Source organism: Macadamia integrifolia, chromosome 11 (genome assembly GCF_013358625.1).
Source record: "Macadamia integrifolia cultivar HAES 741 chromosome 11, SCU_Mint_v3, whole genome shotgun sequence".
NCBI lineage: Eukaryota > Viridiplantae > Streptophyta > Magnoliopsida > Proteales > Proteaceae > Macadamia > Macadamia integrifolia.
The window spans coordinates 28,993,694-29,013,214 of NC_056567.1; the positions used below are offsets into that span (position 1 = coordinate 28,993,694).

At 37.4% G+C, this 19,521-nt stretch overlaps 3 protein-coding genes, 1 long non-coding RNA gene and 2 other non-coding genes across 6 annotated transcripts; 2 read left to right on the top strand and 4 right to left on the bottom strand.

Moving 5' to 3' along the window:
* Positions 1 to 1,515: 1,515 nt before the first annotated feature.
* Positions 1,516 to 4,354, bottom strand: LOC122093463 (60S ribosomal protein L19-2). The gene is made up of 5 exons (XM_042663814.1): positions 4,165 to 4,354; positions 2,597 to 2,719; positions 2,055 to 2,368; positions 1,893 to 1,939; positions 1,516 to 1,798 (listed from the first exon to the last, which is right to left on the bottom strand). Exons 1-5 carry the CDS (start codon positions 4,274 to 4,276, stop codon positions 1,771 to 1,773), a joined length of 624 nt encoding a protein of 207 aa, XP_042519748.1. The 5' UTR covers positions 4,277 to 4,354; the 3' UTR covers positions 1,516 to 1,770.
* A 4,493-nt stretch (positions 4,355 to 8,847) lies between these two features.
* On the top strand, positions 8,848 to 9,881 carry LOC122094124. The gene has a single exon (XM_042664813.1). It carries the CDS (start codon positions 9,066 to 9,068, stop codon positions 9,648 to 9,650), a length of 585 nt encoding a protein of 194 aa, XP_042520747.1. The 5' UTR covers positions 8,848 to 9,065; the 3' UTR covers positions 9,651 to 9,881.
* Positions 9,882 to 12,075: 2,194 nt separating this feature from the next.
* On the bottom strand, positions 12,076 to 15,065 carry LOC122093056. The gene is made up of 2 exons (XM_042663312.1): positions 14,265 to 15,065; positions 12,076 to 12,282 (listed from the first exon to the last, which is right to left on the bottom strand). Exons 1-2 carry the CDS (start codon positions 15,063 to 15,065, stop codon positions 12,076 to 12,078), a joined length of 1,008 nt encoding a protein of 335 aa, XP_042519246.1.
* A 1,092-nt stretch (positions 15,066 to 16,157) lies between these two features.
* On the bottom strand, positions 16,158 to 16,247 carry LOC122094601. The gene has a single exon (XR_006144914.1). It is a non-coding gene; the product is annotated as a small nucleolar RNA snoR53Y (small nucleolar RNA).
* Positions 16,248 to 16,299: 52 nt separating this feature from the next.
* LOC122094599 lies at positions 16,300 to 16,399 on the bottom strand. The gene has a single exon (XR_006144912.1). It is a non-coding gene; the product is annotated as a small nucleolar RNA snoR69Y (small nucleolar RNA).
* An 829-nt stretch (positions 16,400 to 17,228) lies between these two features.
* On the top strand, positions 17,229 to 18,130 carry LOC122092682. The gene is made up of 2 exons (XR_006144263.1): positions 17,229 to 17,373; positions 17,511 to 18,130. It is a non-coding gene; the product is annotated as an uncharacterized LOC122092682 (long non-coding RNA).
* The last annotated feature ends 1,391 nt before the right edge of the window (positions 18,131 to 19,521 follow it).

Genomic DNA, 19,521 nt, shown 5'->3' on the forward strand with positions numbered 1-19,521 from the left:
AAGTGATATTAGGCAAAGAGGAACAATCACCCAGAGAAATTCCATTCTCGATCACTTCATCCAATATGGTACCGTCATGCAGCAATTTAGGCAAGGCTCTATCCAATCCAAGTTTGTCGAGTGGCAAAACAAGGTCTTCATGAAATAATTACAATCAAGGTTATAAGTATTAGTGCCCGTCTTTGGCCGATACCCATGTAGGTCAGGCCGGTTTCGAGGCAAAATTAAAAAAACTGTATCTTTATTTATATCGCTACAACTAATCTCTATCAATCTCCAACGATACTAATATTGATACATATCATTCGATGTACTTTTACTTGAAGATGGGCACCAGGAGGTCAATGGATCAACTCCCACTCTCCTGAAGTGCTACAAAAACTGACTACCTCTAAGGCACCCATTTGATATGTTTCTGTGTCTAGAATCAAGTTTAAAAAAAATAAAAATAAAAATATAAAAAAAACCGATTTTTTGGTATTTAATAAACTTGTTTATCGAAACGTTTTTTGCAGATATAATACCACAAAAAAACTCAATAATATCATCGGATGCCCAAAAGGGAGAAAGGGTTCGGTTGTCTGTTTTTAGGATTAAATAGTAGAGATATTTATTGGGCACAACAAATTTTTTTTTTTTTTTTTCTCTCAAATTCGTCTCTAGAAACAACATTATTTCGTCAAAGTCTATTTCTAGAATTGTAAATAAGCATAAATTTTGATTTATGTTTTTAAAAATGGTTGAAACATAACAAATTTATCAAATACTTTCTAGATTGTTTCTCCATTTCTGAGAACAAAAAAACATAGAAATGGAACATTATCAAACGGTATCTAAATAAATATAGAAAGAAGTAAAAAATCATTAACCTATTGGTTTCCCCCTCCTTATGGAAGGAAGTGCCATAAAAATTGACGTTCCCTAACTAAATACAGAAAGAAGTAAAAAATCGCTGGTGCACCAACTATTCATACTATTGATATATTTCGCAATGAGGATAGTCCAAAAAAGAAAAAGATAATACATGAGAAGATAAGCCCGGAGAGATTATACATCACTTCTCGATCTAAAATTTTACAACCAATGCCCGATACGGTTTGGCGTACATCGATACCAAGTCCTAAAACCATGCATATGAACCAACCCACATCATCATTTCTTAAACATCAATCCACACCATCAACGCTTGTTGATATACTTCCAGATGAGATTTTTTCCCCTTATTTTAAACCAATAAAAACGCATCAAATTAAATTCCTGCCATTACAGCATTCATCATGTTAGAACCTTGATCTATCATCCAATTGAAGATCAAACTTTTCGCCAAAGTGCATGAAATCTACTTTTCAAAGCAGAACTTAACCGCCTGTGACTCCAGAAGAGTCGAAGCATTCAAGAAAAGCTAAGCAAGACAAATCAGCAAACAATGGGACCATGATGCAACCAAAATTGCGAATTTAGTCTGTGTCTCAACTTTACTAGCAAAGTTAGTCGCAGTTGTGCCATGCACCAAAATGAAAACTCAATAAAAATTGGATTCCAGAATTAGTAGCTACAACTAAAATTAAATTATGTTCCAAAACATCAAATTGTTTCAAGTTTCTTATCCGGAATATATGATATAGACGAACAAAAAAACAGAACCGGGAGTAAAGGAGGGAAATTTGAGAAAAACTGCACCCAAAACCAAATTTTAATGATGGAAAGCATATCGCTGTATGCCGGAAAATACAGTCTTCAGCAGCAACTATTCTTATCCACCTTGAATTCTCACTTCTTGGTTTTCTTGGCTCCTCCTCTACATGGGGAAAAAAAACATAAGTTACTTGGAAGTAGTATAAATCCTCACAAAATTTGAGTAAAACAATGGAGTATGAAACCAAGAGACTCACTCAGTTGCTTGAGGAACCGATGCTGGTGGAGCACGCTCACCAGGTCCCTGTACAAGAGCAGTAATGATGGAAAACTCGAATCATTCTAATGCACTCTATCTTACCATAAAAAATAACTAGTATCTTATAAAACTTCAAATGTAAGCTCTCTCAGGGTTTTACCTGAGCCAAACGCTCCTCCCTTCTAGCAAACTTTCTTTCCCTGCTTGCCTTGTTCTTGGCCCGCTTAGCCTCAAATTGGTCAGATAAAGTCTTCTCCCTTGCTTTCTCAGCCTTTGACTTGTGGATGCTTTCCATTAGCACACGCTTGTTCTTGAAAACATTACCCTTCACCTTCATGTACATGTCATGATACATATGCTTGTCAATCTTCTTTGCTTCCCTGTATTTGCGGAGTAACCGCCTCAGCACACGCATCCTCCTCATCCAGAGAATCTTGGTTGGCAACCTTGCCTCCCTTGTACCCTTCCGTTTACCTGCAAACATTACAAGCAGTCTTAGATGACCACTTCTAATTTAGAAGACTGCTAGTAATGTCTGAAACCCTATCACATATATCTCCAGTGCAGAATTTTCACGAACCATTCAAGTAATGAATAAAACTCAGTACTCATCAGTATCACCAAAACCAATCAGGTAATATAGGGAATAAATTTTCTTAATTAATAATAAACTACTACTGCAATTCACATTGCAACACATACCGTAACCGGAGTGACGTCCCTTTCTCTTGGCCTCCTTCATCCGGCGTGCACGTGAGCGAGAGTGGATCTTTGTTGGCTTCCTGATAATGAAGCCATCCTTCACCAGCTTTCTTATGTTTTGCCCTGCATTTGAAAATCAGTTAGAGACTAAAAACCTGCACAATATTCCACACATTAAACAAAATATATGGAATCATCCTCCAATAGGATCGCAAGGCTACAGAAGAAAAAATAAACAAGGAAAAACCAGAAACAACTCAAGAGGTTTTAACTTTACAAGCTAGTTTGTAGTTACATAAGATAGAATTAATATAGTAGTCTTGAATCAGTATCAGAATTGTCGGTTCTGTCAACTGCTCAGTACTCAGCCCTGGAATTCAGCCTTGATATAAAAAGATGGCCTCCTTTTCTTGTCTGAGTTGCCTGATCCTCGAGCTTGGGTAATGAATTCGAAGAAGACTTCGGTTTAATTTATTGGAAGCAGCTCAGAAGCCCTTGCAGCTTGCATCAGTATAATGTTCCAATTCTTCATCAGATGACCATTTTCAAAATTGGGCAATTTTTTAACAATCAGAATCAATAGCCTGTGCTAACAACACAACTTCCTAGGGTTCAATGTTCATCCAGTCATCAGACGACCATTTTCTAAGTGGGGCAAATTTTCAACAATCAGAATCAGTACCCTGGGCTAACAACACAACTTCCTATTGTTCAATGTTCATTCAGTCTCACCGGCCTCCAAGCTCCCATGACAGCAACAAATACAGTACAGTAGCAGTGAACGTCTTGAACATAAAAATTACACCATGCCAATAAAAAAAAAAAGCGCTAAGAATCATAAAAGCATGCATTCAACAACTAATTAAAAAAAGAACGTTGCTGATATAGAACTAGCAAACACAAACAAAGCTAGCAACAAATTTTCTCATCCCATAGAGGCCCTAGTGACAAGTAAACAAATAAAATTAAAAAAAAAAAAAAAAAATTGCAGATCATCTGTGTGTGCCTCGATCTATCTGAAACTGACCAAAAGTATTTGAATAAATCGCACTGAAATTTTGACGGACACCCCGATCAAAGAGGTTTAAACTTTATAAGCTAGTTATTAGTTAGGGTTTAGGGTTCACGGTACCAACATAGTGACACTCCTATTGTAATTCTGAATTTGTTGATATAAAACTAGTAAAAAAGCTTCGAGCTACTCCAAAAGGTTATTGCTGATGTAGAAATGGCAAACACAAGTAACGAAAACAGTAGATTTATTCATCCTAGCCGCTAGGTACGTTCGTCCAGCCATCGATCGCAGAGAAGCCTTTGTGACAACTAAACAAATAAAATAACAACAAAGTAGCAGAACATCTGCGAGTGCCTCGATCTATCGGAAACTGATCAAAGTATTTCAATGAATCACACTGACAAATTGAAGTAGGCTATTCAAGATAAAATCCGTTCCAGTAATCGAACAAAAAATTCTCCATCATTTAGGTGATTCAAGATAGTAAGTAACCAACAGAAACAGAAAATTTAGGGTATAAGCTATAGAGGTAAGGGAAGGAGGATATCCATACTCGAATTGGCCATGGAGATTTCGTTGACCTCATTAGGATCGAGCCATACTTTCCCTCTCCCGCACTTGAGAACACTGGCCGAAAGCCTCTTCTGAAGCTTCAATGACACCATCGTGTCACCCAATCGTCGTGTTCCTCCCTCGCCGTTGCAGAACGAGAAATGCTGTTAAGAAGGGAAGAGATGTCTCTTATAATCAGGAGCCAACTCGCTAGGGTAGTCCTGTGTGAGATTTTTTTTTTTTTTTAAAAGGTTTTGCTACTTATGAATTATTACAGTCGGATTCCAATCTGACGATAAACTTGCATTGGAGATTGGTTGAATCTTGTATGACCGACGGGAGGATGGAAAAATTACATTCTCTCCCCTTTGGTAAACCACCGGTAGGGGTGTCAATCAGTCAGGTTGAATCGATTTCAGTCTAGGAAGGAGAGAGACCAAAACCAATCCGTTAAGAAACTTTGGTTTTCGATCGATTTTGGTTTCGATCCGATTTGATTTCGTTTTATTTTGATTTTTCAATATCGATTTAGATCGGTTCATTATTAGACTTGAACCATAATGAATCTTACATTTATAATTTATAATAACAAGATATGACCAAAAAAACACTTTAAATTTATGATTAAATCATGATTTATCTTTTTAAGAGAAACATAACTAATATTAAAACCAATGGATAACAAATTACTAAAAAGATAACTAATATTGAAATCACAAGATGAACCCTATTATTCAATCATTCATTTAACTATCTAGGTAGTTTTGTACAGTGAACGAAGAAATCAAGAAGCATTGTTATAATTTACAAGTCAATTTCTATATTCATAACTTAATATTCAATGATTTGTAACAATTCCCCTTGCAATAAAAATTTTTCTCATTAATATTGTAAAATATGGATAGTCAATTCATCAATTTATAATCTCATAATCATTTTTTTATCGGTTTCATTCGGTTTCGTTTCAGTTTGGTTTGGATCGATTTTCAGCCACTTTCAACATACCTTACTCCAAAACCAATTCAATAAAGATCGATTTGATTCAGTTTGAGTTTTATGGATTGATTTCAATCGATTGTATTCGGTTAAGCTAGGTTTTGACACCCCTAAACCACCCCACCTTTGGGATGTGAGGAGTGAAGACCACACAACCCATAGATAGTGTGAGATAAGCTAGGGATGATCATCCACATAGGAAGGGAACTTGATTTTATTATAATATTTTTTATTTGAACAAATAAATGAAGGGGAACCTTGGCCTAGGGCATGGAGATTGGATCCTCTACACGTAAGTATTTTGAAAATTTTGAGTTTCTCCTGTATCTTTCTCAAGTTTAATTTTATTTTTCCATGATTGTGGCATCTACCTATGACATGATGTATACTTTTATGTTCATAGTCCACTTTTGAATATTATCTTACAAGAGCAAAACCTTTTGAAATGAGCCGCAATGAAAAACTTATCAAAGTGGCCGATGTAGCCGTTACTTGATAATTTTAATTTTTTGGTAAAGAATTGGGTGAGACTTCAATTTTTGTGAGACTTGAAATTTTTTGGATAAATTTTTTATCACAAACAAAGTTTGTCAAAGTGGTAAAATAAGATAAAAAATCAAAAAACCAAAATCATGTGAGAGTGCACCATATTGATTGAAGTATCATATTGTTTGGCAACGAAATCCTCCCCTGGGTTACAATCAGTTGATTGTATTGGTGTATGCATGGGCGTGCCAGAATCCTTCTTTACTAGATTCAATAGTAGATCTGATTTTGATCAAGTGACTTGGGCTCTCCTCTTACCTCAATCAACTCTAAGGACTTTTAATATTCTTTGCAGAAACATGATGCGAGTGTTGAAAAAGATAAAGATAGATCATAGTGACTCATAGACAAGGGGAAAATGTAATTTTATCTCTATTGATATTCAATATACCATAAATATGATTAGTTGTTCTTCGTTGATGTTAAACATACCAGAAAACAAGATCTGTTGTCTCTGTTGATATTAGATATATCCGAAAAGTGATATGTATCTCTATTGATGCTAAACATACCAAAGATGTGATCGTTACACTATGAACTGAAGTACATGACTTGAAGGAAGTACATGGCTTCAAAAGAAAATGCTAATCTAAAACATGAAAGTTAAATAATAATAATAATAATAATAATAAATAAATAAATAAAAGAGGAAAGAAACATAAGACTTGATTTCTGATTTTGTTTGATTTGTTGTGTGTGTCTCCCTTCTTCCACCATAATCCCTTTTATAGTTTTATTTGAAAGATCCTCCTCTTTTGGTAGTTTTATAACTGCAGGAACCCATGTTTAATCATGTCCTTAGTGGGGTAATTAATTGGTTATAACTGGATTAATCATTTAAGTCGAACTCAGTTAGCTCATCGAAAAGTCAGACTTGGTCAGCTGACCGTAATCATGTCCTTAATGGAGTAGTTAATTGGTTATAACTGCCTTAGCCACTTAAGCCAAATTCAGTCAGTTCACCGAAAAGCCAAACTTGGTCATCTGACCGTAAAAAGTCAAAATGCCGACCGTAAAAAGTTGAAATTGTTCAACTGATTGTAAAAAGTCACAATCAGCCATCAGATCGTATTTGGTTAGTCTACTCGATCCACCTGATGGTTATTTTGATTGATCAACTTCTTAGTACAAGGTCGTCATTTTTTGGCCAACTTGATTACCGGTTAACTCCTTAACATGATCGGTCAATAAATCGTGGTCAATTTATTGACCGATTGTCTTGTAGGCCAGATTTACTAAAATCGAATACCACACACATACATATCCATGAATATACATGAGAATTAAGGGTGTAAAAATTGATCCACACCACTAGGCCCTATTGTTTTAAAATTGGATTAGTATTGGTATCAGTTATTTTGCATGGATTAGATTGGTATTAGTCGAGCTTGGCCAATCTGATAATGATTCATTGGTACAACCCAAGAGTAAAAAGGTAATAAAATTGAATTGGTATCAGTTGAGAGTCTTGAGACTGATCCCGATCTAAGGACCGAGATTACAAACTTTGATAGGCCCTATTGGAACCAATTGGTTATTAATTGGTCTAGTGTAGGACCTAGACTGATTATTCTTCAGGCGTCCATGATGCTAGGTTGTAGCTTGTTGTGTGCATGAACGAGACCAATAGACACAAGTAATTGACTGTTGTGGGGCCTCCCTTTCTCCAGCGGGGATATCTACTATTTTCACAGATGCTTTGGCAATTGGTTGCCTAGTTCTTGATGAGCGGGATTGTCTCTAATTTATTGTTACATACCACCTTGTTTCCATGTCAGCTCTGGTTGGAGAAGTTCTTACCATGTGATTGGCTCTTTCTTAAGCAAAGAGAGCTGTTTTGACTTAGGTGGCAATCAAATCTTATTGGTAGGTCTTGATCAGGTGCCTCTCCTCTTCTTCAGCCTTGCTTCCTTGGGAAATTGTCACTCTACTCAAGGATATCCTTTTATTGAAGACTTATTTTGTTTTGTTTATTTTTTTTTTTTGTTTTTTTGTTTTATTTGTATTTTGTAGTTTTCACCTTGTTTATAGACTTGCCAATGTTATTGCCCACAATATATCTAAGTGGACTATCAATTACTCTAAGGGTTTTGGATGTCCTCCTTTCTAGAGGGATCAAAATCCTCTGTTTTTCTCATCCCTGTTTTTCCTTGTTTTGCTACCTGCAGAATGCGACACGTGGATAACAAGGAGACCAACGGTCAAGATTGGGTGAGGATTATTACATCCAGTGCGTTGATCTTAAAGTTGTCCACGTGTCGCGTTTTGTGGGTAGCAAAACAAGGAAAAACAGGGATGAGAAAAACAGAGGATTATTTTCCTTTCTAAAGGACCTTCTTCACTTCGTTTGGCACGTTACGTTTTTAGCTTATCTAATTAATTTGTCATCAAATTTACTTGATCCCAATTGTGGATTAGTTACCAACCAAATATAAATGCGTCCATACCTAAACGATGAAGCCTAATTAACTCAATTATATGGATCAAGCAGAAGATTAACCTTATAAATGGTTTATGGAGTAGCTGCTTCGGAATCTGGATCCGCTTCAATCGGGGTTGGGTTGGACTTTTCATCAATTATGATTATGATCTAAATCGTCAGATCCGATCCCAATGAAACCGTGATGAACATGGAAACGGATTAATTGAACGGAAAATTACTTGATTACCCACTTATGGGTTTTCCTTTATAAAATTACTCACCAAAAGTTTCAGTTAACAAAAATATCCAAAATTAAGTTTTTCTTTACAAAATTATCCATTTAAAGTTTAAGTTAACAAAAATACCTAAAATTGAGTTTGGATTTACAAAACTATCCACTCAAAGTTTCAGTAATAAAAAAAATACATAATTATATGTGGAAGATGAAGACACTATTTTGGGTAGTTTTATAAACCCAAACCTGATTTTAGGTAGTTTTATTAACTGAAATTTTGGATGAATAGTTTTGTAAATCAAAACCCAATTTTAAGTACTTTTATTAATCAAAATTTGTTGTGGGTAATTTTGTAAAGAAAACCCAAAAGGGGGTGTAATTTCCCTTTAATTTTTAATTGAATTCGCTGAGTCGGCGTCGGGAGTGGGAAGTATGGTACACGCCTTGTTCTAATCTCGACGCTTATTCTCAGTTGACTTGAACTCTAAGGACCTTTTATTTACGTTCCATTGAGAGTTGAGATCGGGATAAGGACAAAAGTTGGGGAAGAGAAAGAGATTGAGAATTTCCCTTTGTTTTCTTCGGATCGAATTGTGTTCTTCTGAATTCCTAATAGGGTATCTGTGAATTCTCTCCCCTAAATTTTCTAAAACCCCAATCGCCATTCAGAACTTGTAGCAATTTTGTATCTGTGTCCGTACTTATGGAGGTCTCAGCTATCGCCGATGCTGTTGCAGTGACGACGACCCATTGTATTGGGTTTTCGAATTCCATCCTTGGACCCCATTGTTGTAATTCTCTGAGTCACCTCTCTATCCTTTGCGGTTCCTCGTCCGAACACGCCACCGGAATTCTTTCAATCACGGCCGGAATCTCCGCCGTTATTGCTCCGCCAGCAATCAGATCGAATACCTATAGAACCGCTCCCCGGACGTTCACTAGGCAGCGGAGGCGGACGAGGAGAAGATCTTCCACAGGAGACAGTGACGACGGTGCGGAGGATGGATTTTTTGGCGATGGCGATGATGGTCCGTTTGGCGGGGGGCATAGCGGGGGCAGCGGTGGAAGAAGATGGAATTTTGACGGATATGGGGGGTTTGATTGGGAGGAGTCTTCTTATTCATCTTTTTCTATTCCTGCTCTCGACTTTATCTACGAGGTAATTTGCTGGATTGCTCTTTCTAATTGCATGCACTTTGCGTTCAAGAAGCTCGCACGGATTGTGGCAGATGGGATTGGCGATCCTTCTAGGGATAAGGTTCCAATGAGATTGGTATCGATGTGCTGAAGTGGATTTCTTGCCTCGAATATTTTTTTACTTCGAGGATAGTTGGGGATTTTATTTGTCAATTTAGGTCATGAAGTTTGATAGTTTTCCTTTCGATTATTATTGTATATATGCATATATCTTCTCACTCGCGCTGTAGATAACCTTTCTATGATCTGTGGATGTACATTGTCTACAGGCAGTAGCTTTATTGTCTGATTTATAAATTCAAAACTAAGTATTTGTTAGGAAGATGTTTCTTCATTAAATTGATTGTTCTGCAGATGCTGAACCGTGATTTTTTGTGATTTTACTATCTTCATCTTGCAATTAGTTACATACGTTGTAATGTGGATTTATTTATTAAATAAATTTAAGCTGATGAGATTGCTTATTGCAACAAATGGAATTACAGGATCTTTCACAACAGAGAAAATTGAATGGAACAAGTGTTAATAAATTGGGCAATTGATAAATTGGTCTCTGAGGTATAGTTTGTCTAGAAGAGTAGGCTCTGTATGGGGGTAATAAAGTTTTGGAAGGGGTTAGGAAGGATATCATAGTTGGAATTGAGTAGGAAGCCATACTGCTTATGGGGATGGGCAATAGTTATGGTAGCATTTTAGATGAGTAAGGAATGTAATTGGTGAAAGGTCTCACGAATGGTGCTACCGCTGTGTATTTGAATGAGATTGTTGCTAAGAATGTAAGGGACTTGAAAAGATTTGATTGAGTAGAATGCTATTGCTGAATGCTGATAGGTTATTAGTGGAGAGATCAGGAGGGAAAAATAATATAGAGGCAGGTTTATGGAAAATAAAGGCTTGACCAACAATAATGGGTGGAAGAAAATCTATCAAAATGTGCTTCTTTTTTAAGGATTGTCTGCATAGCAGTCGGTGTGTCCAGTTCGTCAACCACCAGGTTAGGACAAACTGTAACAGTCTAACCCTAAGGACCCATTCTTGGCCGAAAAATGTGAAGTGTTCCAAATTTGATTTGTAAACAGTCTGATCCTTTAGTTGATTTATCTGAAAACTCTAGTAGTTAAGGCTTAGTTGAGCTGAATTATTACAAAGGAGGCTTATCAATCAAAACAAAAGGTGATATCTGAATTTTTTGGATAGGATTTTTGAGCCATTCAAATCATAATTAAAATTTGTTGAATAGATGTTAATTGGGACTTTTCAAACATCAAAGCTTTTATGTTCTTCCACTGGTTTCATTTTCTTCCACGCAGAGGAATGCTTCGTGATGGAAATGAATTCAGGTGGTTGCCTTGTTTAAATTTAAATCAATTCCCACTTGATCGAAACTAATATAGAACGTAAAATAGTCCACACTACAAATCTGGCTAGGGTACGATGGGCTAGGTTTAGACTGGGGCAGAGGCATGAAATGGGAGTAAATTTATAAAATTAATTTTAAGAAACTGGTTTTGTTATGGGACACCCACTTAGGTGATATGTGAATCACACTTGACATCAACTATCTGCCATGTGGCCGATCAGGTGGGCCCCACATTTTGTGGACAGGCTTACCCTGCCAAGTTTCAGTCCAATCTGTGTTGGCCAAGTGACCAATCACTCCCTTAATACTCCACTCCACACTTATTTTTAGCATTGTTGTAACCTGATACAGCTTGCTTCCCATGACCAAAATTTATTCAGGTTGTATCATACTTCAAATAGGGTAGGCTGGGAACCTGTTTAACCATTCTCAATTGCAACCTAGGGTTATTTATTCTTTCCCTTCTGTCAAACCTCTGTTTAGCGGAAACTGAGCAACTAGTTAAGCACTTGCATTCCTCTCTTGGCAAATCTGTTTCTTGGCTTCAAATGAGATTTATTTGAATGCATGCCGTGTATTTTAATTGGTCCTGCTGGATGATTTGTTGAAGTCAAAAGCAACCATTATTTCTCTCATCTTCAGTAGTACTCTGGCTGATGCAGTTTGGCGATGGATCTAGCACATATCTTTTATTTACTTTCCTTTTTAGAGTTAGAATTAGTATGGTAGATTTTTCTTTGAGTGAGAATTTTATTTCTATTTTAGTTAGATGCAATATTTGTTTCAAATAGGAAAGTAGGACTGTTTTCAGTCTTTAAATAAGATTATTGAACTCAACTGAGATGGAAAAAAATTGAATGAATTTGAAGAGATATGTTTTGGTTTGAATCGATGATTGCCATGGGTGGTTTTCTTCTCTGAAATTCTTCTTTTCTTCCTCTCTATTTCTTCTGATTTTTCCCTTATCTTTTTCTTCTTCTTTCCTCCTTATTTTCCTCTTGCTGGCTGAACCCCTGTTCTGGGTGGTAGATTACAGCCCTCATGATGCACATCGATTTCTTTTCTGTATGATCTGTTAGGGCTGAAGTTTTGATCGAATGTTTCTCTTACTTGGGCGACCTTAATCCTAGAATCTCATCCCCAAAGGATCCTTCTATCAAGAGATTCGAACCTGGTTCAGATCTGGTTCTGCGCCTTCTGCTGGACTGAGTTGCAGGTACAGTTGTTCCTCGAGGTTTGCTGGTGCTAGAGTGGAAGCAGATTTGCTGCTACGATTTCTTGTGAAGATTTCAGTTGGAGCTTGTGGCTGAGAATCGATAACCAACAAGTTTGGGTTATCGCTGGTTTTGTTCTCTGTCGAGACCTAAGGTTGAAGATGAACAACCACTTATTTGCAACTAAAACACTTGCTGAAATTTCATATGAGGTCAAATCTTTTGTTATTTTCACAAAGCCCACTTCTTTCTAAAGTTTTGTTTCTAATTATCTCTAATCTGAACTTACATTTCGGAATACCCACCCTCTTTTACTTTTCTATTTCAGTTTGACCCTAGAACCTATTTTCATCTCTTTTACAGGCTTGAATATTCCTCAATTCGCAAAATTGCCCCTCAACCTTTAAATTGAGGTATTTTATCATTCTTGTGGGCCCTAAACGATCCGATTTCAGTCTTTGAAACCCGGATCCTCATCACTGGCTTAGTCTTGATGTTGTTCTCCTGAATTCCCATGTCCTTGGGTTTATGGCGGCAAAAGGTTCTAGGGCTGGGCCTATTGTTTGATGCGTCCACATTCCAGTTTTGCGGCCTAACACTTTTTTTTTTCTTATGAAAGGCCGAACACTAGTCAGCTCTAGCTTTGTGGCGTCCTTTTTGAATGATAAGAGAGCGTCTGTCTGAACTTTAGAGCCAGTATTGTAAAGCTTAATATGGCTTATATCAAAATATACATTTGTTGTTAAATGGAATTTGCATTTACCAGGATTGTGCTTGTTGCTGACCAAGGTCTTTTTGTTAGTTTTTCCTTGACTATATGCACATTGGCAGGATGAGAATGTTATAGGGACATGCAAAATAATGTAAGTGGGTTCATATTTGTTGTCTAAGCAGGGACAAACTTCTGGTGGCTGTTGAAAACTAGTGTTTCAAAAGGGAACATGCTAATTTTACATTGCACATCTAGGTTATTGGATTCCTGCACTGTCAAGTGTCAGATAGAGAAGAGGGCATAGATAAGAGGAATTGGAAGGGGGAACGGTGTTATATGCCTTCTTGTCTCTAGTTATGATATAGAAACCGTAGTTTTGTTTGTTGTGCTTTCCTCCTTCGCTCTGTGGTTGGTGGGATGGTATATGTTCTGTGGAACTGATGATGCTTGTATTTCATTCAACCTCATTTCTCTTCTTATCAGCATTCCAGCACATTCCCATTAGGTCTCTGTCCTTCATTTTAGAACTTTTTTCTTGTATTGGGTGCAGGCCTGACTATCCCACCTGGTGATATCTTGGTAGATTTACGTTTTATAGCCAGGATTGTAGACCTTTTACAATTCTGATACTTGATTCATTAATTTCTACTGCACATCCTCCCCTCCTTGTCCCCCACCCCCGGGTCCCCAACCCAAAAAAAATTTTTGGCCACAAGCACAACAAAGGTAGTTATTGTGTTTTGCAGCCCAAAGATATTTGCCATCACCAGTGTCTCTTTTCAACTGGGTAAAGACCGTAATTGAAGCACAACAGGTTTATACCAATATATATGAAGAAAAAAAAAAGGTTCAACCTAGGCCCTAGCTTTCTAGTTCAACCTGGAGGAATTAATGTCATTATTTAATTGTATATTGCTTCACTATATCTCAACACATAAGGGACCTCAGCTTACATTTTAATTTTTAGGAAGATCGTATGAAACTATAACAGGAAAGTCCTTGCAGATTATTGGAGCTTCTCATGCTTAAATAGAAATTATCCGACTGGGCCACAAACTTTCTGATTTCCACGCCATCCTCTTAATTGAAACTTCTGCAAGATCCCAGACCTCAGACAAGTTGTTTTGTATTTTTTTTTTTTTCTGATAAAGAGAAATTTCATTGAAGATTGGAACTAGAGGAGCACATGGCATCCTTAATACAAAGATCAAGAAGCTAAGGAGTAGAGTTTGGCCAAACTGTCTTACTAGTTATCGACAGGGTTTTCTGAGCTAGAAAGTGAGCAAAGCCATTAGCCTCTCTAGAAGTAAAAAGGAAATTACATGATTCAAAATTGGCAGAGAAATGCACAATGTCTTGAAGAATAGGTAGCAGCTACAAAGGGGGTGACTTCCCAGAATTGAGGAGAAAGGAGATCACCTCTTGACAATCAGATTCAACTTGTATTCGATAGAGACCAGCAGAAACAGCATAATTCAACCCTGCTCTGATTGCCATAGCTTCCCCTATAGAACTATTGCTGAAAATTGCTGCCTCTGAAACTGCAAAGATGAGAGTGCCGGTGTGGTCACAAACATAACCAACACCCCCTTTCTGAGCTTCGAAGGGAAGAGCTGCATCGCAGTTCAGCTTAAACATATCCAAGGGAGGAGCTAGCCAACGAACCTGAGATTGCATAAAAGGATTAGAATGTTGCTTTAGATGAGTATTGGTTGCTGTCCAAAACTCAGAGAATGCCATTTGAGCAGCTTGGATAACCTCCTCGGGGGACCAAGTCCTTCTACCAAAAATTAGATCATTCCTAGCAATCCAAAGCTTCCAGTAAATAAAGGAACATAAACCAAGAGATTCATCCGCTCTATTCTTATCTAGCTTTAAAAAGTCATCCCAATTGGCCAACAACTCATGTAATTTAGGAATTCTTGAAGTTGAAACAACGAAGGAAAGAGTGCTCCCGAACCAAACAGCCCTTGCGAAAGAACAATCGAGCAAAATGTGATCGTTAGTTTCAATTGTACAGCCACACCGCTGGCAAGATGGGTTGATTGGGATGCGACAAGAGCAGAGACCAACGTCAGATGCAAGACCCTCAACACAAGACCTCCAAATAAATGATTTAATTTTTGGCAAAGTTTTACATGCCCATATCCTTTTCCAAACACACTCGCGGATCAATTGCCACTCAGCAAGAAGAAGAAGCTTGCTGATTGGAGGCTTCATCGCGTAGGTTTGATTGGAGGTGATAGGCTGTTTTAACTGAGAAGACTCTGGTCTGAGAGAGGCACCCGAAACTTGGTGATTCAATTCTCTGCTCTCCCAGGCAAAAACTGTTTAGATCCCCAAAAGCCTTACCAAGCACTTCTAGAACATTTTTCTTTGTTCATTTCTCGATAAGATTCTTATAGTTGAGTTCTTCTACACCCCTTTTAAGGGTGGATATATGGGTATTTGTATCCTTCATTATTCTATTGTTTTGTGAGATGTTCTTTTATTTCCTTCACAGTTGATCCTAGGGTTCACAATAACTCCTTTGTTGAACTCATCGTACTTCTAGAAACTGCTTTGAAGTGTTTTTTCAATTCAAATTTTCACCAAAATCACTCCAAAAAAATGTTACCAAACAGAACCTTCATACGAAGGCCTTGTTTTGATCCATAATCTCTCAACAACAATCAAGATTGCTCTATAATTTATGAATCATCCATTAAAAATGGGTCTAAGTAGGCCTCTTGGAAAGGTCAATTTCTGATCTTAAATCCTTTTCCTCGAGCTTTCATTGGCTCATCACTCTCATCCTGCGTCTTGAGAATACTGGAATCAGATTGGACATTGATGACATATTTGAATAAGTCTTTTTTTTTTTTTTTTGGTAAGGCATATTTGAATAAGTCTGTCTCTCTTTGTAAGAGCATATCAATGGTACACATGGCTTTTCATATTGCAGAAAGAACTTATATATTTTTCCATTTCCAATTTTCATTCTGCATTGCCAAACCTTCTCAAGTAGATGTGTTTGGAGACACTTGATCTACAATAAACCTCTCAAATGAGTCTTGAATGAAATACCAAACAACACCTGACCTGCTTAGTTTATTTTAACAAATGAAACCTTAGAAAGGAAAACATAAAGTTTATGTTCTTCAAAAGCAGACAATTGGCAAGATCTGGTATAAATTAACGATAAATCAAATGGTGAAAAAAAAGAAAAAATCATCATCGAAAACAAGAACTATTGTAGCTAATAGCTATTAGAAAGTAGAACATAAACAGAGGAGAAAGAGAGGAAAAAGAATTAAAAAAAAAAGTTAAAACAGTTCCCTCAGGAGATCAAAAGAGATCAAAACAGTAAGGTTCATCAATATACCTCAGAATTAGCATGGTCAGATGATCATCACTGGGAACAACAGCCCTAAATCAAAAGAAAAATCCAAACCGAAAAAACTGACAAAAATTAACTTGTGCTCAGACGAACGTTAAAGGATCTTTTCCCTGACCTCCGGAAACCGAAGGTCTCATAATGAGCTGGGATTAACATTATCATCATAGCATCAACTTTGAAAAATCAGAAGAAAAAATAAAAAGGAAAAGAAATTTTTTTTATCGAAACAACAGAGATTGAAGAGAAGTAATATCATAAAACAAGAACGCCGACACCGATGAAGATCTTCTTCAGGGCAAGCGCTCATGTATTGCCTGTCGTAGTCCAGACTGCCGCGACTAGTGAAGAAGAACTTCGAAGGTAAGGAGACGAGGGAGCTCGCCTCGGGTTTTAAAAGGTGGGAGGATAATAGGGTTAGGGTTTATTTGGGTGAGCAATGGTTTCGACTTTCATCCTTAACCCTACTCTTCAGCGAAATTACGAACGCAACCCAATAATTGATTAGGATTTCTGAATTAAAAAAAAAAAGAGGGGGTTAAATTACAGTGGCCTCCCCTGCAGTTTACCTTTATCAGAACCAATGTTTGTAAAACTGACAATTACACTGTACCCCTATAGATGACAGTGTACCAATTCTGTTAGCCCCATTTGTTTAGCGGGGTGCCTGGGGTGGGATTTATTGGGAGTGGGACCCACATGGAGATGGGGTGAGTTTTTAGCCGACAAGAATGGAAAAGTTATGTGTTAAAATCGTCTGCAATTCCGATCTGGTACAATTTCGTGAAATACCACCTTCAGGGGGTGACACGTGTATTGATACCAATGCAATGGTCCAGATCTGATACAACTAATAAAACCTTAAATTAGTGGAGTCATCTAAATCAGATCTGGACCATTGCATTGGTATCAATACACGTGTCACCCCCTGAAGGTGGTATTTCACGGAATTGTACCAGATCTGAATTGCAGACGATTTTTTTCCAAAAGTTACACTTCCCCTTAACTTAACCATTCCACGACTGTTTGGTTGATAAGGAGAGAGAGGGAGAGAGATAAAAGAAAAAGAGGGTTTCATGACTTCCTTTTACCTGAGAACTCCAACATCCAAGCTTCAAATGGGAAACAACGAGTGGATTTCAAACTCAAAGGGTAATATTCTCCATCTTCTTCTTCTTCAATCCCCAATTTTTTGTATGTTTGCATAATGATTGCAGTCCCTGCATCTCTTTCCCCTCCTCTTCTTCTTCTTGTTTGATTTTCCTTTTTTTTTTACTTGGGTTTTGCAGACCAGACGCTTCTTCTTCTATCACCCCTTCTTTTTTTTTTCCTATGCTTGCAGCCCAGGTGTAGAGTGATGATATTCTTTATTTCCCTTCTTTTTTCTCTTTTCTGTTTGATCTTGTCATCTCCTTCTCTCCTCTTCTTCTTCTTGTCCGATGTCCCTTTTTTTTTTTTTTTCTCTCTTTATTTGTGTGGTATGTAGCATCTTTCTTCTTTGATTCCCTTTTTTTTGTTTCTATGCTTGCAACCCTGGTGGAAGAGTGACGGTACAACGACTGGGCACACCGATGGCGGTGGCGAAGCATGAAGCCATGGGACAGACCGATGGCGGTGGCAAAGCTTGAAGCACACTGTTCTCTCACGCCATCTCCCAACAACTTTCCCTCCAAAGTCCCACCAATTTGGTAGGACTTTGTGAGGTGTTGGGGTGGGAGAATTGTACATCCACGTCGACCGACAAGGGAGTGCACAAATATTTTTGTTGTCTTTTGAAAACCCCACCCCTAATAACCAAACAACTTCAAAAGCGATAGGGTGGTTAAATCCCACCCCATGTAACTCCCTGCTAAACAAACGGGGCCTTAATTTATTATAATATGACGTGGCTTGGTAGATTTTTTTTTAAGGACTTAAATATCCTTATAGGGTTTTGAACTTCCTATTATACCCTTTCTATCCAAACCCAAAATACCCTTTTCTTCTTTCCAACCATGGGAACCCTAACTACCGACAACCTTCCATTGTGAACTATCATGCTGCAAACCATCACCCCAACAGCAATCGAAGAACAATTGAAAATGACCTGTAATAGATAGGATTTGTAATATGAGAAATCTTCTTCAGTGGAGTGGAACCCAAACCCCAAGCCTAACACTATGAAGGATTATATAAAGATGCAAGCGAGGTACGGAAGAGAGAGCATATCCGACTAGAGTGAAAGGTTCTGCCATGAAGCGAGGGAAAATACTTCCCGATTTGTACATTTTAGGCCTAAAGAATATCAATTTTCCCAAAGTGCTTGAGGGGCGAATGTCTATAGTGGAAAGTTCTCAGTAACTTGAAGATTGGATGGGTTATGGGTGAGGCTAAAAGAATCTAATCACTTTGCTTACCCATCATATAACTTGCTCTCTTTTTTTTTTTTTGGCAGTTGCCCCTTTAATCCACCCAAAAAATTTCATTGAGACTATTTTCTGGTTTGCATTTGTTAAATATACCTAGGCGATACTTTTGGTAGAGTAACAATTCAATTCATTTGGTACTCAAGAAGTTCCAGCCCCCTTCTTATGTTCCAATCTACTATCTCATCATCTTCTTTTTAATTTCGGAAATCAGGAAACTTTTACTCATAAAAGCAATCCTCATGTTGTTCTAGCCCTCTATATGATTTTTCCTGAGGAAAGTGTTTATACTTGGCATCTGAATCAATGTGTATGAATTGTAAGATTAAAATCTCTCACGAGATATAAACTTTAGACCCATAGATCATCATAGATGGATTAAGAACACTAAGAACAATGGGATCGAAACTATAATTAATAAAAGCGTACCTTGTTTGGGATTCAAGCACAGTGGAAAACCTTTTGATCCACGTAACAAAGTACTTCTCCCTTATTCTCCTATGATCACTGACTAGATGAGAAACTTGAAAGTACAAGGGAAGAAGTCACAAGAAACACTGTCACTTTCTCCCTCTTTCTCCAGAATTCATGTTGTGAATAAGATTAAAGTTAGAGGAGAGACCTAACTCTCTATTTATAAAGTTTCCCAATAGACCCATTCATCACAAGTCCAATGATTAACTAAAACCCACACTAGCCATTCCATATTAAACTAATTAAAGCCTGTATGTGTCACTTAATTAGACCAAATAATTGACCTAATTTTATTAAAGCACAAAAAACCCAATTAATATAAGCCCACATAGAAATATTCTAACATGAATATGTTGTAATGGTTCCTCCTCTTCAATAGGCTGAGCCACGAGAGAGAGAGAGAGAGAGAGAGAGAGAGAGA

What these genes read in the sequence shown, in the direction of transcription:
- LOC122093463 (XM_042663814.1), bottom strand. Translation starts at nt 4,276, where the DNA reads ATGGTGTCATTGAAGCTTCAGAAGAGGCTTTCGGCCAGTGTTCTCAAG. An exon ending in AATCTCCATGGCCAATTCGA is followed by an intron (nt 2,720 to 4,164) that starts GTATGGATATCC and finishes TTTCAAATGCAG; the next exon opens with GGCAAAACATAAGAAAGCTG. An exon ending in GGGAGGAGCGTTTGGCTCAG is followed by an intron (nt 1,940 to 2,054) that starts GTAAAACCCTGA and finishes GCTCTTGTACAG; the next exon opens with GGACCTGGTGAGCGTGCTCC.
- LOC122094124 (XM_042664813.1), top strand. Translation starts at nt 9,066, where the DNA reads ATGGAGGTCTCAGCTATCGCCGATGCTGTTGCAGTGACGACGACCCAT.
- LOC122093056 (XM_042663312.1), bottom strand. Translation starts at nt 15,065, where the DNA reads ATGAAGCCTCCAATCAGCAAGCTTCTTCTTCTTGCTGAGTGGCAATTG. An exon ending in TTGAATCTGATTGTCAAGAG is followed by an intron (nt 12,283 to 14,264) that starts GTGATCTCCTTT and finishes CTTCAACCTTAG; the next exon opens with GTCTCGACAGAGAACAAAAC.